Genomic DNA, 19,189 nt, shown 5'->3' with positions numbered 1-19,189 from the left:
GGCAAAATATCGAGGTTGCTTTCGATAAGTGGTAATGTAGTTCATTTTGAGAATTTGTCTGCAAAACGTATTAACATTTGTTTTTAACAGATGACGTGTGTGATGTTTAGCTAAACATTTTTCTACGATGTTTTCAATAATGTAGGTAGGTAACAAATGTACAGTTGAAGGATACTTATCAACATACTCCTATTATTTGAAGATTCGCAATAGTCTTGTCGACTTTGGTGTTTTTTTCCGTATCTCTGTTCAGTCTTCGTAATTGGCTGCAAGGATGTAAAAGAAAACTTAAAGGATCTTTTGATGGCACAGTCAACATAGGAATTTTTCATCCATATTGTAATGCTGGTGGAGGTGGTGAGAGGGTGTTGTGGTGCGCAGTACGAGCTCTGCAGGTAGGGGCTTATTCTTTTCTGAAAATGAACATTTACTTAATTTTGGGCTAGGACTCCTTACGATGCCCTGTCACTTGTTTTGAGAGAAATACATATTACGAATTTTCCAATGAAATTCACAGGAGATGTTGATTTAGTGCTAATTTCGGGGATTCTGCTGTTTCCGTGGCGCCGCAATGTTATGGCGGATTCTTATAGAACTCGACAAAAGAAAACGAAATGAAGGAGTAAAATTTTTTGATATCTCGCTTAGTTTTCGAGATATTGAATAAAAAAAGGCTGGAATTTAGAATAATGTATATTGGGCAATTTTTGCAATTGCAATGGTTTTAATATGGAAAGGAGTTCTACGCAAAAATACCGTGGATTGCGTAGCCCGAGTTGGACTGATAAGGGTTATTTTTTTAAAGCGCGGCCGAAGGCCGCCTACGCGAAAAGGAGTTCTACGCAAAAATACGGTGGATTGCGTAGCCCGAGTTGGACTGATAAGGGTTATTTTTTTAAAGCGCGGCCGAAGGCCGCCTACGCGAAAAGGAGTTCTACGCAAAAATACTGTGGATTGCGTAACCGGAGTTGGACTGATGAGGGTTATTTTTTTTAAAGCGTGGCCGAAGTCCGCCCACGCGAAAAGGAGTTCTACGCAAAAATACTGTGGATTGCGTAGCCGGAATTGGACTGATGAGGGTTATTTTTTTGAAGCGCGGTCAAAGGCCGCCCACGCGATAAGGAGTTCTACGCTGTGTTAATTAAATTAATTTAATTTTAATTACTTTATTTTTTTTTGTGATACGCTTAATATCATTGTTTTTGTCCTCGGTTTATATTCGGTTAATATCTCGAAAACTAAGCGAGATATCAAAAAATTTTACTCTTTCATTTCGTTTTCTTTTGTCGAGTTCTATAACAATCCGCCATTAAATTGCGGCGCCACGGAAACAGCAGTGTTGCCCTTATTTCGCTAAAACTAGCACCAACACTATTCAGTTAATAATAGTTTTTAAGTTATTTCTTAATAAAATTTGTTTTTTTACCTTCACCAAATTTTGATACAATAAGTGCACTTATCACATTTATTTTAATAATTATTAAAACTGTGTAACATACATACACGTTTCTAACACTTTGTATTGATATATACCATAAATTAAAAATTAAATTGCATTTTGACGTGATAACGTCTTATAATTCGATGTAGCCGGCTGCACGCACCAAAAAATGCTGCGTTATCTTGCTCATGCGTCGTTATCCTGCACATGCGGCGTTACCTTGCTTGAACTGCAAGCGAGAGCGCGGAACGAACGACAAAGAGGCACAATCGGCCCCCGCGTTCGGCAACGTTCGACATCTGGCTCTCTCCTACTTCAGTGAGCATGTATATATGTATGTAATGGGTTGTTCAATAGGTGCGCTTCAACTTTTTTCCGATAGGGAGGGCGAACGACGCAATATTTTTTATTTTTCGCTTGTCATTTGTAAACTTCATTAGTATACATTTCATCATGGAACGCTACACACTTGAGCAACGATTGCAAATCGTGCAAATTTTTTATGAAAATAATCGTTCTGTTGCTGCTACTTTAAGAGCATTACCGCCATTTTACGGTCCATTTAACAAGCCGTCCCGTTTTGGGGTTATGTGAAGTCATTGGTCTACAGTAACAAGCCGGCGACGATTTGTGAGCTCAGAGCCAATATTGAACGCGAAATTGCTGGAATTTCGGCCGATTTATGCAAAATAGTGGTCGAAAATCGGGTTCAACGATTGGACTTCGTAAAACGTGCACGCGGTGGTCATGCAAAAGAAATCGAATTTCATACTTAAATGTATATGTTCAAACCCGATAATAAAAAAAAATTAGTTAAAAAAGTCAAACCGTTTGTGTTTTATTCAAAAAAGTTCAAAAGTTGAAGCGCTCTTACTGAAAAACCCTATATATGCGCAAATGTATATATATAAATTCACATATTTTTATTTGCATATGCCTTCTTCCTGTGTGCGCATGAACCATTTCTCTGTTGAGAATACGACGATGATAGGAAAAGTAGGAAATGAAAGGGGGTGTTTCGAGTGTAATTTGTCTTGAAAAAGTCAAATCGATGATGGTGCCTCTTAATGTTGTTGACTTATTAACGTCTTATTCACAATCGAAATTGAACACACTCGAGCTTGACTTGTTTACAGTAGCACAGAAAACAAACTATGTGACATATCACGCTGAAATTTGCCATGAAAGCTTATAACAGTCCTACCAAAAAACAAAAAATTGATTTTTGCCATATGTCATCCGCGGACCGTTTTATTGATACCGTCTCGTTCATATTTGAGTAGAAGGTACATCACTTGATCTTCGTAAATTTGTTCCAGATGTATGTGGCTTTTTGTAGCCTCTTTTCCAAAGCCTGTTTTCGATTAATTTATCGACCTTTTGATGTATTGATGAAATAAGAGCTTTAGTACACTTTTTTATATCAATAAGAAGTGAGTCAATTATTGCCACCTGAAATACGTTTTCCTTAGCAACTTCTTAACTTTTTTTGAGCAATTTTCACCTTAAGAGTTAAGTGACTACACCAAACACAAATAATTTTAATAATAGATATGTTCATTCTTTTGATGTATGTCCATAACCTCGCCTCTAAATGAATTTCGTTATTAATTTAATTTTTCTCCTTATAATAAGATGGCAACGCTATTTAAAAATATATGTGGTATATAGATTGAAACTATCTTTACCCTTGGATAACATAAATATATATTTTTTTACAATTAAAATACTTTTATAATCAATTTCTAAATTTACAAAAAAATATGTGAACACCAGCTAAAAAAATTTTTTTTATCAAGCTTGGAACGATGTTAGATGCGTTTTGGTCGTTAAAAACAATCAACAAATTACATGGTACGCCAATCATATAAGTCGAATCGTAGTCAAGCCAACGAATGCAAACGGATCGTAACTTACAGCTCACAATAGTTTTCAAGTTCCATAAAGCTTTGGATCATATTTCTTGGTCACAATGATGTGGAAATGTTAAAACTGTTGGAAAATTTAATAAATACTACTAAAATATAGCCATGGATCTGACTTTATTTCCATATATGAGTTCTAGTGAAAGTAATGAAGATGAAAAAATAGTGCTGAAGCAGCTAAGAGAAAAGAGCAATCCTTTGGCACTCCCAAACACAGCGGAAATATGTAAATGGTTAGTTATTCTAGCTCATTTACAAACTTTCTTTGCAGATTCCTGAAATTTTGAATTTTCCTCGTAATCGAAAAGTTATCGCGTAGATCTTCTAATTCCAGTCTTTGTTGGCCATATACTCCACAATGACATCTTTTTGGGTAGGGTTGAGGTTATAGAAATTTGGGCTATAACACATTTATTACAAAAACTATTAGCCTCTTCTTTTCGTCAAGCGTTAGCAAGTGGCTAATAGATGAAGCAGCTGGTATAAATGAGCTGCCTTAAATGACATGTGTTTATAAGTGCGTTATACCAGTCTAATGAGATACATATAACCATACTCGCTAGCGGTAAATCTTGCTCGATAACTATGTGGTTGCTTTCGCATGCACACTTCTGATTTAATTAGATCGTTTACGGGCGGCTGTCGGTGTTCGAAGGACAGTTGGATCAAACGAGTACGTTTGACACTAGTTCACATATGTAATAGTACGAGATATGCATTTTTCAGTGACGAGTGGTACGTTTGCTGATGGGTGAGAGATGGGTCTGTAACTTTCAATAAGCGATCAATCTTTCTGTGGTTTTAATACCTATAAGCACTATTAGGACTATTTTAAAACTACGCGGCTATTCCCAGGCTAGGAATTGAGTTGGAATAGTCTGTGTTTAATGGATGTGGGAATATGGCGTAGCATATCGCAATGTATTTGGCCCAATTTTAAAGCAAAATCTATTTCCGCAATATCTATACCGTGGTGTTGGTTGCACGCATGTAAGGCATATTGTGGGAAGAGGCTATGAATTGGGGTGTGAAGTTTGATGTTTCCGAAGATTTTGAAATTTATGTGCATATTCTAATGAAATGGAGTGAATCAATAGTGAGGCACCTTTGGTATTCCCCCCAGATTGTCATTTTTCTTAAGATATAGCTTATCGAGTTCTGGCGACCACCAAGGCACATTTCTTGAGGCTTTACGGGGATGACTCCGTAGTATTGCAAGGTTCTCTGCTTGCCTAAAAGTCTTATGAATTGTTGCGTTTTCTTTATTATAGTTGATATTGTCGAAGTAAGAAAAAAGCTCTTCACTTAAGGTAATATATTATTAAATTTCTCCCAGTTAGCTTTGGTAGTGGTATTTTTAATGCTGAAGCCGTTTGGGGCACATATGGGAACAGAGAAGTTAAGAAAATACGGGCAATACGGTGAGTAATTGGGTTTCATGTGGGTTTCCCGTAAACAAATTATGTGCGGCTTGCGACGTTTGATTAATGTTTCTAGTGTTAGGTAATTATTCTTCTGGTAGCCTTTAATATTTCAATATGAAATATTAACCGCCAATATTATACTTCCTTTGTTTGCTAAAAGTTTTTTTTATGTGAAAACAAACTATAGCTCTGGTTCTTGAAGCTCACAATATGTATTGTTGTTGTGCATTTCGCATATTGTTGTTAGTAGAGACTCGAGGATTGTGTTGGGATGAGTTGTGGATTCAATGTTGTTGTTGTATTACAAAGCAGATGTTAGCTGTTGAGTGTATGTTGTTTCGATCGTTTGAGTGAGCTGAGAGCGATTGAGATGTCGATGTTGTGATGGCTATTGAAGGAGTATGAGCTTGATCCAATGAGTTATGAGATTGAATGAGTACTTGAGAGAGATGTCTCCGTTTATGGATGGGTTGTGTGGTGTGATCTTTGGAGTTGTGTGCGAAATTGTGGTGAGAAACTTGTGTTGAGTTTAGAACTGTCGAGTAAGATTGCGTTTAGTATAGGTTAATTTGCTTCAGCATAACTTTTAAATACATATTTTTCTTGCAGGTATTTCGGCAGTCTCTGGAAGAAGCAGTTAGCGTTGAGCGTTGACACGACAGTTTGGTATGAGGTGGAAAGTAACAACTTTCACATGTAGTGTTATTATTGCATCTTTTTATGGTTTGACCTAGCAGTTGGAATGAGTGGCATCTAATGGTAGTAGGAAAGATTTCCTCAACTCTCTCTGAGTACCATGCTATGTCAATAGTAAGGGGAACTTTGTACAAGTTGAATGATAGAACTATTCTGCCTATATGAACTTTTAATACATTGTATTATTAATAGTTTTGGTGAATTTAAATAAACCCGCAACACCTTGTGAATTTAGATCCTCCAGAAGTTCCTTTTCATGCATCAGGTCAGTCATAAGTTCGTCCGTATTTTACCCATAATTTCACTTTTGTACGATTTTTGCATACAAAAAATTATTCGCGGAATATAACGGAACTATTTATATTTTCTTTGATATATTGTGCATTCAACAAACGATTTTAATCGCGGATAGAAGCACGTTGTTAAAAAATAAAATGGAATATTCGAACGCGTATAAAAGTGGTAAAACTGCAACAACTGCTGCTGCAGAAATAAACACTGTTCACGGAGAGTAACTGTGTTGTGGAGGATGGCCCACGTGCTGGTCGTCCTGAAGTCTTTAACTCCGATGCCTTGCTCGAACTCGTGGAAGCTGAGCCAAATTTGACAGTCGATATAGATAGCTCATGGGTTAAATTCATCGCATGGAACAGATCACAGGCACCTGGTTCAGTTGGGAAAGGTTTCAAAGCTTGGAAAATGGGTTCCGCATAGACTTTCCGTCACCAACCTTCAGCAGAGAGTGAATGTGTGTTCTCAGCTGCCGCAACGGCTTGAAAATGAAAGGACAAAACATTTTTTGAGCAGGGAATTAAAAATTTGCCTAAACGTTGGGAAGAAATTGTAAATAATGAAGAAAAATATATTATTGATTAATAAATACTTTAAACATATCTTTTATTAGTTTTAAAACCACCTTTAGAAAACGCACGAACTTATGGACTGACCAAATTCTTGTTGAAAATTGTACCTTTACAATTGTTAAGGGAGTCGCGAAGGATAACGGAGACGGGATATAGGCCGTCAAAGTTTTGCATTTAATAAATTTGTCAGCAACTTTAAAAGATTTTGTTAGAATCAGCTGGCTACCATCACGTAAGACGCTTACTGAGAAGTATTCGGTGCTAATATCATCAACAGCCATCTTTTTAGCAAAGACGCTGCATTTTGATAAAGAGTTGGATTTAATGATAATGAATTGTGGATCACTACAATTATAAATATGAAAGAAATCTTTATTCGCTTCATCAGTGAAATTAGCATACTATCGAAAAGTATACTAAATCGATTCCCCGAAGGAATCGTGAGATTTTTTCATATATATATATATATATAATATATATATAATTGGCGCGTACACTCTTTTTGGGTGTTTGGCCGAGCTCCTCCTCCTATTTGTGGTGTGCGTCTTGATGTTGTTCCACAAATGGAGGGACCTACAGTTTCAAGCCGACTTTGAATGGCAGATATTTTTATGAGGAGCTTTTTCATGGCAGAAATGCACTCGGAAGTTTGCCATTGCCTGCCGAGGGGCGACCGCTATTAGAAAAATGTATTTCTTAATTTTGGTATTTCACCGAGATTCGAACCAACGTTCTCTTTGTGAATTCCGAATGGTAGTCACGCACCAACCCATTCGGCTACGGCGGCCGCTAGATTTGTTCATAAATTTGTTAAAATGAACTTAAACTAATTGCACATTTTTAAAACACTATAATTACAAGTTTTATCGGTATAAGATTGAAAATATTCAGTTTTGGATTAGACATGTGATCCAAAAACTATGAAAAATTGAGAGGCAAAATTAAAAAACAAAATTTGTATAAAGGCGTGTAGAAAACTTAAAAAACTGGCCATGTAGGTGAAACCTTTCCCATGGCTTTAAAAAAATTTGAAAAAGAAATTATCACAGTGTCATTAATGATTTTTGTTTTTACCAAAGAATTATATGAAAAATTATATATAACTTGCTGCGATTGGTTAACAGATTCTCCAGATATTAGAAAATTGTATGATCTACCTTTTTCCTTTAATTCAAAACCGTTATTTGGCAATATCTTGAAAACTACAATATATAAAAAAACATCTACACGCTTTGCAAAAACACAAACCACGTTATCATTGAAAATTAGTCCATAAAATCTAAAAGACAAAAAATTTAAATTGTTGGCTTTATTGCGTATTTGTTATTGTTATTAACTTCACTAGATTCTCCATCTTGTCTTTCCGAAGAACTATCGACAACTTTTTCAACATTGTCTCTTTTAAAATCCTAAATAAAAATAATGTAAAATCTACTTATACATATCTGACAATTATGAGTATGCTCAACAATACATCCTATGTTCTAACGGCCCATTTCCACGCGCGTTTTAACATCCAAATTCTACACAGTCAAAAATTCCGCCTTCTAACTTGCGAATTCTACACATTTTAAAAATTCTGCGTTTAAAATTCTACGCGACACAAAAAATAATATTAATACATTTATCAGGTGTAAGTGTTTGATAGGTTTACATATTTTACTTGCGTGTTAAAAAATTATATCGATTTTCGTACTGTGTGCGTTGTTTTGTTTTTAGATTAGTTTTACATTTTTAAGATTATTATTATTCTGATCTGGTGTTTTTAAGATCCTGAGAACTTAAAATGAAAATACAAACCGACACATTGTTGGAATTAATTTTTTGTATTATAATTTGGTGGATAATTTTATGGTATTTATTTTTGAATATGGTATATGTAAACCGCGGCTACGGTTAATAGTCCATTCGTTCACTCCAATTTTTGCACCGTCTTGTTTGAACCAAATATTGTCGATGTGATTTTGGGAAGCAAACATTTAGTCAGCATGGCCCGGCAGCGCAGCATGGTAACGGCAGCTCCTTCCTTACGATTTCTGATGTTCTTTACTGAAGAGAAATGTTAACATAGTTTGTTATTCTCAGCGGTCAAACTGTAGTTATCGATATCTAAAGTTTTCATGCAGCTAAAAGAAATACAAAATGTGTGTACCTGTTTTTTGAGCATAGTTGAATTGAGCAGAATTCAGCAACAAATAACATAAAACAATGAATCTCCGACAAGTGGAGTTATTAATTTAAGAATCCATTCATAATAAAATTTTTAGAAAACCCTAACTATTTTTAACCTATATATGATTTTACATTACACTACGGGTGGCCCCCGTAGCCGAATGGGTTGGTGCGTGACTACCATTCGGAATTCACAGAGAAAACGTTGGTTCGAATCTCGGTGAAACACCAAAATTAAGAAAAACATTTTTCTAATAGCGGTCGCCCCTCGGCAGGCAATGGCAAACCTCCGAGTGTATTTCTGCCATGAAAAAGCTCCTCATAAAAATATTAGCCGTTCGGAGTCGGCTTGAAACTGTAGGTCCCTCCATTTGTGGAGCAACATCAAGACGCACCCCACAAATAGGAGGAGGAGCTCGGCCAAACACCCAAAAAGAGTGTACGCGCCAATTATATATATATATGATTTTACATTTCTGTATGTGTAATTTATATTCGTAAATGTAATTCGATTTTTATTTATATAATTTTAGGCTAAATATGACAATATTAAAATTGTTATATACACTGGAGATATCGATAGTTCACCGAACAGCATTTTAGAAAAGGCGCAACGTACTTTTAATATAAATGTAGACAAACAAAACACGAGTTTTGTCTATTTAAAGCGTCGAGCGTTAGTGGAAGCTAAGCTGTATCCGTATTTTACATTGTTGGGACAAAGCCTTGGATCACTTATTTTGGGAATGGAAGCACTTTGCAGATTCCCGCCTGATATTTATTTAGACACAACAGGATATGCTTTCACTTTGCCATTGTTTCGTTATGTTGGCGATTGTAAAGTGGGATGTTATGTACACTATCCTACAATAAGCATGGATATGCTACGACGTGTTCAACAGCGTGAATATTGCCACAACAACCAGACGTATGTGGTTAGAAATCCGTTCATCACCTGGATGAAGCTTATTTACTACCGGATTTTTGCGAAGGTTTGCATATAAATTTACCGTTATGCACAGAAAAATAGCGAACTTCCCCACAATATCATATAATGATGATTATTTTTACTGGATGACTTAGTGGAACAATTATTTTTGTTCTTTTAATATATTTGAGATTATCAAACAAACAAAAATATAATAATAATAATGCGTAATAAATAACAATTCAATACAAATAAGTATAAAGAGTTTGAAAAATCGGAATTTATCACATTTTGAACTGGACATTGAAATAGCCAACTTTTACTGATCTGTAAAAAAATATTATTTAAAATTTTTAAATTGTTTATTTAATTACTTACCTGATTAGTTTCTGGTTGAGCATGTATTACTTTTTAAAACTACTTCACATCTGCGAGGTAAACTTTCTATTAAATTTTGGTATCTCTCCAAAGAAATAAAGTTCCATAAAGTTCCTTGCCATAGTTCATTGGCACATTTAATTCTTTTTTACCCAACTTTAACCTCAATATCGTTCTACAGATTTTCAATAGGTTAAGGACCGGGACTTTGTGTTATACACTCCAGAACTGCATTTTTTTCTTTGGAAAGCCAATTTTCAACCACTTTTGCTGTATGCTTGCATAAATAACCAGTTTAGTGGCATGGACTCGAAGGAATATGGGACTCCAAGTGATTTTTTTATTCTCACTATTGGTCCCAATCCATTCTAAAAAAATTATCCGTAATTATTAATTAATTATCTTAAGTAATAATTGAAATGTAGCTGCGCTATTTCGTTGTCCAACGCAATAATAAGCATTTCGAATAAAATATCACAAAAAGAAACATTAAAAACTTAAAAGGACTTATTGTCCGATACTAAATAACATTGGCATACAAATATGTACGAATATCAGTTAATCTTCTAAGTCCGCTATTTTTCTAACCATAGCGGTATATCTTAAAAATTAGTTTATCTCAGAGTAAGTACAAATGCAGTTTATGCAGGAAGTCTGAAATTCATAGGGTAGTATCCGTATTTAGAGGTACGTAGATATACGGTCTCGAAAATTGTGTAGCTCGGGGCCGACAATTTATCCTAATATTTTTTGGTAATATTGGCAATATATTGTGTGATATACTTATTCTGGTACAATTTAAGTCCGTTATAGATATGAAATTATAATACTTTTTTCAATTAACTTTTATTTCATTTTACAAACGCCTTCAAACGATTAGGACATTCAGCTATTGCGGTACTCACGGTTTCCATGGATATTAACGTCGCTGTTCGAACAAGAGGTCGTTTGAGACTCTCCAAAAGTCTGTGAGGTCTCCGACAGGCCATGTTCTCCAATTTTGACCACAACCTGGAGTCCAATGGATTCAGATCTTGACTTCTAGACAGCCAATCTTTTGCGACTATGAACCCAGGAATATTGTTTTTTAGTCACTGCTGTGTGGTTTTTTCCGTACGACTGGAGCGGAATCTGTCTGGAAGATCCAGCACTCTCCATTGAAGGGAGTACTGGTTAAATGCTTCACCACGCCTTCTGAGGCATCCTCTTAGTGCACTTTGCACCGGTCTTAACCCCTTTTTCGCAGAAATGAAGAAATGTAACGTCTTTACAAGACACTCTCCTCCAAACCATTATGGAGGTTGGATGTGGCCACGCTGAACCCTTGACACCCCTTTTTAGCATAGATTTTGTCGTTTTGTTTATTAAAAACTTCATCAACAGTGAAAATTGAAAAGAATATTTCCATGGCCGTTGACCATGTGCTACCGAAGAAGCTGCTTGCATCTGTCGAGTCTAATTTTCTTCAAGTGCTTTGCCAAAAGACGACCAGTTGAGCAACGGAAGGCTTTCATGTGGAGATTATATCTAATTAGTCTTAGCATGGATCTGGTCGATATATTTATTTCCCTGGACATAGTTTTCTGCTTTCTAAGGAGATTTTCGCGAATTATTTCTAGAACAGCTTTTATGGCTGCAGTGGTTCAAACCACGCGAGGATGACCACTTTTTTTCTGTCTGTCACTTCAGACGTTTGGGAAAAACTATTGATCGTGTGGCAAATAATCATTCTCGAAATATTAAGTTTTTTTTTAGCAATTCGTAAATCTCACTAGCACTTTTGCCAGACTTTTGTAATGCAATAACTGCAATGCGATTTTCCTTAGCTCTCCAATCCATTGTTAACAAACGAAATTTGCCACTAAACTGGGCATAATTTGTGAGAACTTTTTTCTGCGAATTTGTTCTCGCCGTATGCATTGTAAAATTTGTCAAAGAATATGTATAATAAAATGGAATTGATTTACTTCCTTTAAATTAACAATTAAATTTTTCGCACAACTATTTTGGCGAACTTGTGTGTGCAGTAAACTAAAATCAGCCGAACAACACTCACCCTAACTTTTTGTGGAGGGTAAAAAATGCGGCAGTTTTCACAGGTTAGAATGTAACAGCTTTCTCAGCCCTGTGAAAATGCTGAGAAAAGAATACGAAAATTTGACAGCCTTAGGGCAGAGCAGAATAAATTTATGTAGTTTCATTGAAAAGATGGCAGAAATCTCACCAAATGTTTATACACTTTGGAAAGAATCTGTGACAATATCTCGGAGTTCATAATGAATTTTTCTTATTCTCTGTGTAATTCAAACAGTAAAATGCAATTCAGCCTTTCACCTACATGAAATATATTAAAAAAAATTGCAAAACATTTTTTATTTTTCTTGTAAAGATGTACAGTTGGGTTGGCCAATGTGCCGATACTATAATGGTTAACTCCACATGGACTGAGAATCATATTCGCGATTTATGGGGGGTGCCTTTTAAAACTCATCGAGTATATCCACCATGTGAAGTAAAACATATTAAAGCGTTAAAACGTAATGAGACTACAGATAAAATCATAATTCTATCCGTTGGCCAATTCCGACCAGAGAAGGATCACCCATTACAGTTGCAGGCCATGTATGAACTAAGAACTCTTCTATCACGCAATGAAGAATTATGGAATAAGGTGCAACTGTTCATTATCGGCTCATGTCGAAACGACTGCGATTACGAACGCTTAAAGAATATGCAAGACTTGACAAAGCATCTCTCTTTGGAAAATTCAGTGGAATTTAAAGTAAATGTTCATTTCCAAGAACTCCTTCAATTGTATCAAAAAGCAGGAATTGGAATTCATACAATGTGGAATGAGCACTTTGGAATCGGCATTGTCGAGTGTATGGCAGCAGGTATGATAATGATTGCACACCGATCAGGAGGTCCGTTATTAGATATAATCGAGACGTCAGAAGGAAGTCAAAATGGATACTTAGCAACAAATGCTGTCGAATACGCTAATTGTTTATTGAGTATTATATGTAATTCGGAGGAATTAAATAATACAATTCGCAGTGCTGCAAGGTGAGTGTAATTACTTAGAATAAAGTAACTGAAAATAGATTAGTTTCATACAGAAAGAAATACCACGGGTATAGTAGAGAGTTGAATATTTTGCCGCGGTTATTCATAATTGTAAGTTTGGTTTTCTGTGCTTGGCCATCATTCACTTGAAAGAACCTGCTAATTGGATTAGATATATATATGTCATGTATGTCAGGAATGAGCCTTGACATTGAAAATAAATTCAGCTTTTCGATTTCAATAGAAAGAAATAGCACTCTTTATCTATCTTTGACTTCTTCTTTGTACTGATTCATATTTATTCACAGCTTTTAAAGGGAATTAATAAAAATAACTTCAAATTCTCTGGAAAAAACAACAACTAAAGTAACAAAAACAAATAACACGCTATTTTGATACTGTCTATAAACAGTTTTTTACAAATTTTAATACAGGCTTTTTTATTAAATATATAATGTGAATACGTAATTTTTTGATTAATTTACTATTTGGTATGCAGTTTTTAATGCTGCTGCATTCTTTGAATGCCTTTTAGCGACTCTTTTCTTAAAAACGGCCCACAAATGTTCAATCACGTTTATGTCGCGACTCTGGATTGGTGTATTTATAACTTTACCGCAATTGTAGAGAAGCCATATCTGCACATTATGCTCCTTATGATTTGGATTGTTATATTGGTAACATTTAAAATTTGGTTTATTCTCAGTGATAAACCCAAATTTTTTAGCACTGCCAACCAAGTCTCGTACTAATTAAATTGAAATGCACCCCCAAACCATTACGGAAATTTTTGCAAAATTAGGGGAGTTATATTTCGATTTTGTCAAGGCCTTGCGCCATACTCTAGTCGGTTCATCGTTTCAGTACAGTATTACCTTTGTCTCGTCGCAAAATGTAACGTTGTCCCAAAAATCTTCTGCTGCAAAAGTGTGCTTCAAAGCAAAAGCGTTTTTCTACATTTTTTGCAGACAGCAATGGTTTCTTGCATGCTGATCTCGATGAATATTTGTGGTGCAGTATGGTTTGATGCACTGCTTCATGAGAGAGAACAATACCACACTCCTCGTTAAGCTTCATTGCAAGTGTTCTGAAGGAAATTCTCGGGCTTTGATCCAATTTTCGGATCAACGCGGATTCTTCTGCACGTCCAGTAATTTTAGTTTTAGACCCACCTGCATGCTTTTACTATCTACCCTTTTTTCCACTCAATTTATAACATTATAATGTGTCTGACGAATTACCGAAAACATTTCAGACAATTCCTGAAACTTTTACCCAAGTGGTAGTTATAATATAATAATTGTGTATCAAAGGATAATCTTTTTCCAGCCATTTTAAAGACACAGTACTGAAATTTAAAGTCCTAATAAAGCAAGAATTTTTCACTGAATGATAAAACGAAAGCATCAAAGTGATCATTGGAAAACAGAAGTAACAGTAAATCCAAGACAGAGATAACGGTAAATCCACATTCTAAAGAAATTTAAAAAAGCAAAATGTAAAAACAGTTTATTAATGGTGTCCAAAGAGTGTGTTATATGTTTTTCTTACTTAAGTTGTTTTTTTTCCAAAGAATTTGAAGCTTTTTTAATATATATCATATGTATAATTGCCGCGTACACCCTTTGGTGTTTGGCCTTTGGTTTTTGGCCGAGCTCCTCCTCCTATTTGTGGCGTACATCTTGACGTTCTTCCTCAAATAGAGGGACCTATAGTTTTAAGCCGACTCCGAACGGCAGATATTTTTATGAGGAGCTTTTTCATGGTAGAAATACACTCGGAGGTTTGCATTTGCCTGCCGAGGGGCGACCGCTATTAGAAAAATGTTTTTCTTAATTTTGGTGTTTTACCGAGATTCGAACCTACGTTCTCTCTGTGAATTCCGAATTGTAGTCACGCACCTTGGTTCCATGTGTAGAAGTCCACGCATGTGTGGAAAATTACTGATCGCCATTCACTTTGGAGTGGCTAGGACGATTCTTCTGCATATGGTTCAAGCAGCTCACAACGTCCAAACACAAAGCTGCACCCACAACAGACAGCCAGAAGATTCGCCACTCGTCTCTCACTCCTGCTCTCAGAGAGTACTGCCCAAGAAACCGGCATGCACGAGCAATGGAGCAACACTTCTCGTTCTCTACGTACCGCCGCCGAAGAAGAAATCGGATTCCGGCGAGCCCGAAAAAACAATTGGTACGACGAGGAATGTAATGCTGCTACCGAAAGAAAAGACGCTGCTTATAGACCCACATTGCGATCGGGCGCAACGCGAGCCATCTGGGATCGTTACAGAGAGCTAAGAAAGAAATAGAGACGTATTATCCGACAAAAGAAACGAGAGACCGAAATACGTGAGTGCGAGGAGCTTGAGATGCTGGCCAACAGGAACAACGCCCGAAAATTCTACCAGAAAGTTCGGCGGCTTACAGTGGGTTTCAAGATCGGGGCGCTTTCCTGTGAGAACAAAGACAGCGATCTGGTCACTGACATCCAGAGCATTCTTAAATTATGGAGGGAACACTTCTCGAACCTATTAAATAGTGACAGCTGCGCATGTCTCAGAAAATGTGAAGATCCCGATACCCCAATCGTTGACGACGGAATTGTCGGTTCGCTACCCGATCATGACGAGGTGAGAATAGCAATAACTCGTCTATAGAACAACAAAGCTACGGGCGCCGACGGACTGCCGGCTGAACTATTCAAACATGGCGGTGAGGAGCTGGTAAGGTGCATGCATCAGCTCCTATGCAAAATATGGTCGGATGAAAGTATGCCTGCCGATTGGAATTTAAGTGTGCTCTGCCCAATCCATAAGAAGGGCGATCCTACAATCTGTGCCAATTACAGCGGGATTATTCTTCTAAATATCGCCTATAAGGTTCTAGCGAGCGTATTGTGTGAAAGAAGCCCACCGTCAACCAACTGATTGGACCTTATCAGTGTGGCTTAAGACCTGCAAAGTCAGGCTTTAGACCAATACCATCTTTTCGTCGATTTCAAAGCTGCATTCGACAGTACGGAAAGGAGTTACTTGTATGCCGCGATGTCTGAATTTGGTATCCTCACGAAACTAATAAGGCTATGCAAGATGACATTCCTCAACACCAGTAGCGCCGTCAGAATTGGGAAGGACCTCTCCGAGCCATTTGATACCAAACGAGGTTTCAGACAGGATGACTCGTTGTGGTGTGACTTCTTTAACCTGATGTTGGAGAGCATCGTAAGAGCCGCAGAACTTAATCGCTCAGGCTCAATATTTTATAAGAGCGTACAATTGTTGGCGTATGCCGAGGATATTGACATCATCGGCCTTAACAACCACGCTGTTAGTTTTGCTTTTTCCAAACTGGTTAAAGAGGCAAAGCGAATGGGTTTGGTGGTGAACGAGGACAAAAAGAAGTACCTCTTATCTTCAAACACACAATCGGCGCACTCGCGTATCGGCACCCACGTCACTGTAGACAGTTATAATTTCAAGGTTAGTAAAATACTTCGTTTATTTAGGAACCAGCATTAACACCGATAACAATGTCAGCCTCTTGCCAACAAGTGCTACTTTGGACAAAGTAGGCAACTGAGCAGTAAAGTCCCCTCTCGACGAACAAAACTAACACTCTATAAGACTCCCATCATGCCCGTTCTAACGTATGGCGCAGAAGTTTGGACGATGACAACATCCGATGAAGCGACGCTTGGAGTGTTTGAGAGAAAAATTCTGCGTAAGATCTTTGGACCTTTACACGTTAGCAACGGCGATTATCGCAGACGATGGAACGATGAGCTGTATGAGCTTTACGACGACATAGAAATAGCGCAGCGAAGAAAGATCCAACGGCTACGTTGGCTGGGTCATGTCGTCCGAATGGATACTAACGCTCCGGCTCTGAAAGTATTCGATGCGGTACTAGCTGGTGGTATTAGATGAAGAGAAGGGTCTCCTCTGCGTTGGAATGATCAGGTGGAGAAGGACTTGACTTCACTTGGTGTGTCCAATTGGCGCCGGTAAGCACGAGAAAGAAACGACTGGTGCGCTTTGTTGAACTCGGCCAAAATCGCGGAAGCAGTTATCGCGCCAATTAAGAAGAAGAAGTCACGCACCAACCCATTCGGCTACGGCGGCCACCGTTAGCTTTTTCTATAATTCCCTATAAATACTGTGAATAAATATGAAAAGAAGTCAAAAATAAATAAATAGTTACATTTGGCGCGTACACCCTTTTTTGAGTGTTTAGCCGCGCTCCTCCTCCTATTTGTGGCGTACATCTTGACGTTCTTCCACAAATAGAGGGACCTGCAGTTTTAGCTGACAGCGAAAGGTTTTTTATAAGGGGGGTTTTCATGGCAGAAATACACCCTCTGGGGGCGACCGCTATTAGAAAGAACCCGTAGAAGCTTTTCCAGTCAAAAATTGATATAGCTTAGGATTTTATAAAAGTTTATAGGATAGTACGAAATTGGATAATGCGAGTAGAAAAACTGTTGTTATAGAATGCAATTAGATTAAAATATGTAAATACTGTTTTAATTATGATTAATAGTTATAATTATAAATTGTATAAGCCAAATATAATGCTGTTAATTAAAGTCAAAGAAGTCTATGTTGTTGTTGTAGCAGCATTCCCCATACATTCCCCATACATATACGGGGAATGCTGCTGAAGTGACAGTCCTTGGCCGGATATAAATCCGGGTCGTTCCGGTTACATAGAACCGACTGTCGTGGGAACGAAGAAATATAATGTAACAGAAATTATTTCCAAAATTTAAAAACGCCAACAATACTAAGAAGTCTATGTGTATGAGGATGGTGTTGAAGAACCACTGGCAAGCGATAATAGCTATACATATGTAGCTATGTAGTTATCTCACCGCTACGTGACTATTGCTAGACATCTTAAAATACGCCATAAAATTACAAAATCGTATGTTAGTAAGCCATTAGTACTAATTTTTTTCACAATCCTTTGCAAAGTAAAATATACTGTTTAGGCATTGATATTTTTTTTGAAATATTATGACTTCTTTGAAAATCAAATATTTTACCTAGAACTTGTAATTTTGCTCCTATTTAAAGGAAATTAAAATTTATACCAACAATTCATACTGTATTTATTGATTTATATTCTTTCAGATCATCAGTGGAAAGATTTTCAGAGGAAGAGTTCGAAGTCAACTTCCTTCGTGCAATTACCCCATTATTTAATTCAACATGAAGTAAATTTTAGCAAAACCAAAGGATGCTTTTAATAAATCTCTGAAAGCGTAGAGAAAAAAGTTACTTGTTTCTGTTTAAAGTGCATTTCTTTTTTAAACACATTGTAATTGGTTGGGCTGATTTTAAAAATATAAACAGTTTTTCGATACCAGCTCTAGTACCAGATCATCACATTTTGCATAGACAATAAAGTAGTTGTTTTGTAGTTTTGACTATTTTACTTTTGTTTATTTAGTTTTTTTTTTTATTATATAAAAACAAACATATACTCAGTTTTTCAAACTTGTGAAAAAATTATGAAAATTCGCCAAATTTTCACCAAAATTTTAAACTTTTAATCAGGGTTTTTAGAATAGTTTTTGGTATACAATTTTATAGCCTATTATTATTTTTAAAGTGCAAGTTCTAAGTGGCTAGCAAAAGCTCTATTTTTTTTTAATTTTTTCGCTGACGTCCATTTTGTTCCACATGAAAAAATTTCTCGAACGTACTTAGTTCGGAAGAAAATGAAAATATATTTGGTATTGTTGTCCCATGCATCCGGGTCATTCCGATAACTTTCCGGTCAAGGAAGAGAGGGCTTTAGATTAGAGGAGGGTGACGATCAAATGGCGGCTAATTACAATTATGCTAACCGCTTCAAGCTACTGATGAAATTCACCGGGTTTGTGGTATCTAATTCAGCTTTAACCGCTGAGCCCAGCGAGAGCAAGGCTGCTGAAAGGACTTGAAGCAATACCAAGCGTCGCCGCATGGATACCTAATGGACAATGTCCGCTAAGGATACCCATAATATTCGAGTGCTGTGGCTTCGTTAGCTTTGGAAGTTCTGTCGATCGCTCTCGATTTCAGAGTTTAAGATTTAAAGAGAAGCCGAAGGGCGCAGATCATTTGACTTTACCCAGGCTGCACCACGCGGACGCGATATGCCCTAATCCCTCTAATATACCGGAATGACTCGGGTTTTTCCCGTCCAAGGGCTGCCGCCCCATTTAACTAGCCCTGTCTTGTGTACCGTATCCAACTCCCAATCTCTCGTCACAGGAGCAATCCCTTGCAGCACGTTTTCTCCAAATAC

The 19,189-nt window shown here is 36.9% G+C and overlaps 1 protein-coding gene across 1 annotated transcript; it reads left to right on the top strand.

The window, feature by feature from the left end:
- The first annotated feature begins 35 nt into the window (after nucleotides 1–35).
- Nucleotides 36–18,174, top strand: LOC129240678 (GDP-Man:Man(3)GlcNAc(2)-PP-Dol alpha-1,2-mannosyltransferase). The gene is made up of 5 exons (XM_054876615.1): nucleotides 36–141; nucleotides 203–395; nucleotides 9,055–9,513; nucleotides 12,217–12,893; nucleotides 18,028–18,174. Exons 1-5 carry the CDS (start codon nucleotides 128–130, stop codon nucleotides 18,107–18,109), a joined length of 1,425 nt encoding a protein of 474 aa, XP_054732590.1. The 5' UTR covers nucleotides 36–127; the 3' UTR covers nucleotides 18,110–18,174.
- Nucleotides 18,175–19,189: the final 1,015 nt, after the last annotated feature.

Source organism: Anastrepha obliqua, chromosome 3, assembly GCF_027943255.1.
Source record: "Anastrepha obliqua isolate idAnaObli1 chromosome 3, idAnaObli1_1.0, whole genome shotgun sequence".
Classification (NCBI taxonomy): Eukaryota; Metazoa; Arthropoda; class Insecta; order Diptera; family Tephritidae; genus Anastrepha; species Anastrepha obliqua.
This window is presented reverse-complemented; position numbering and strand designations above follow the sequence as displayed.

What these genes read in the sequence shown, in the direction of transcription:
- LOC129240678 (XM_054876615.1), top strand. An exon ending in ACTACCGGATTTTTGCGAAG is followed by an intron (nt 9,514 to 12,216) that starts GTTTGCATATAA and finishes TTTCTTGTAAAG; the next exon opens with ATGTACAGTTGGGTTGGCCA. An exon ending in ACAATTCGCAGTGCTGCAAG is followed by an intron (nt 12,894 to 18,027) that starts GTGAGTGTAATT and finishes ATATTCTTTCAG; the next exon opens with ATCATCAGTGGAAAGATTTT.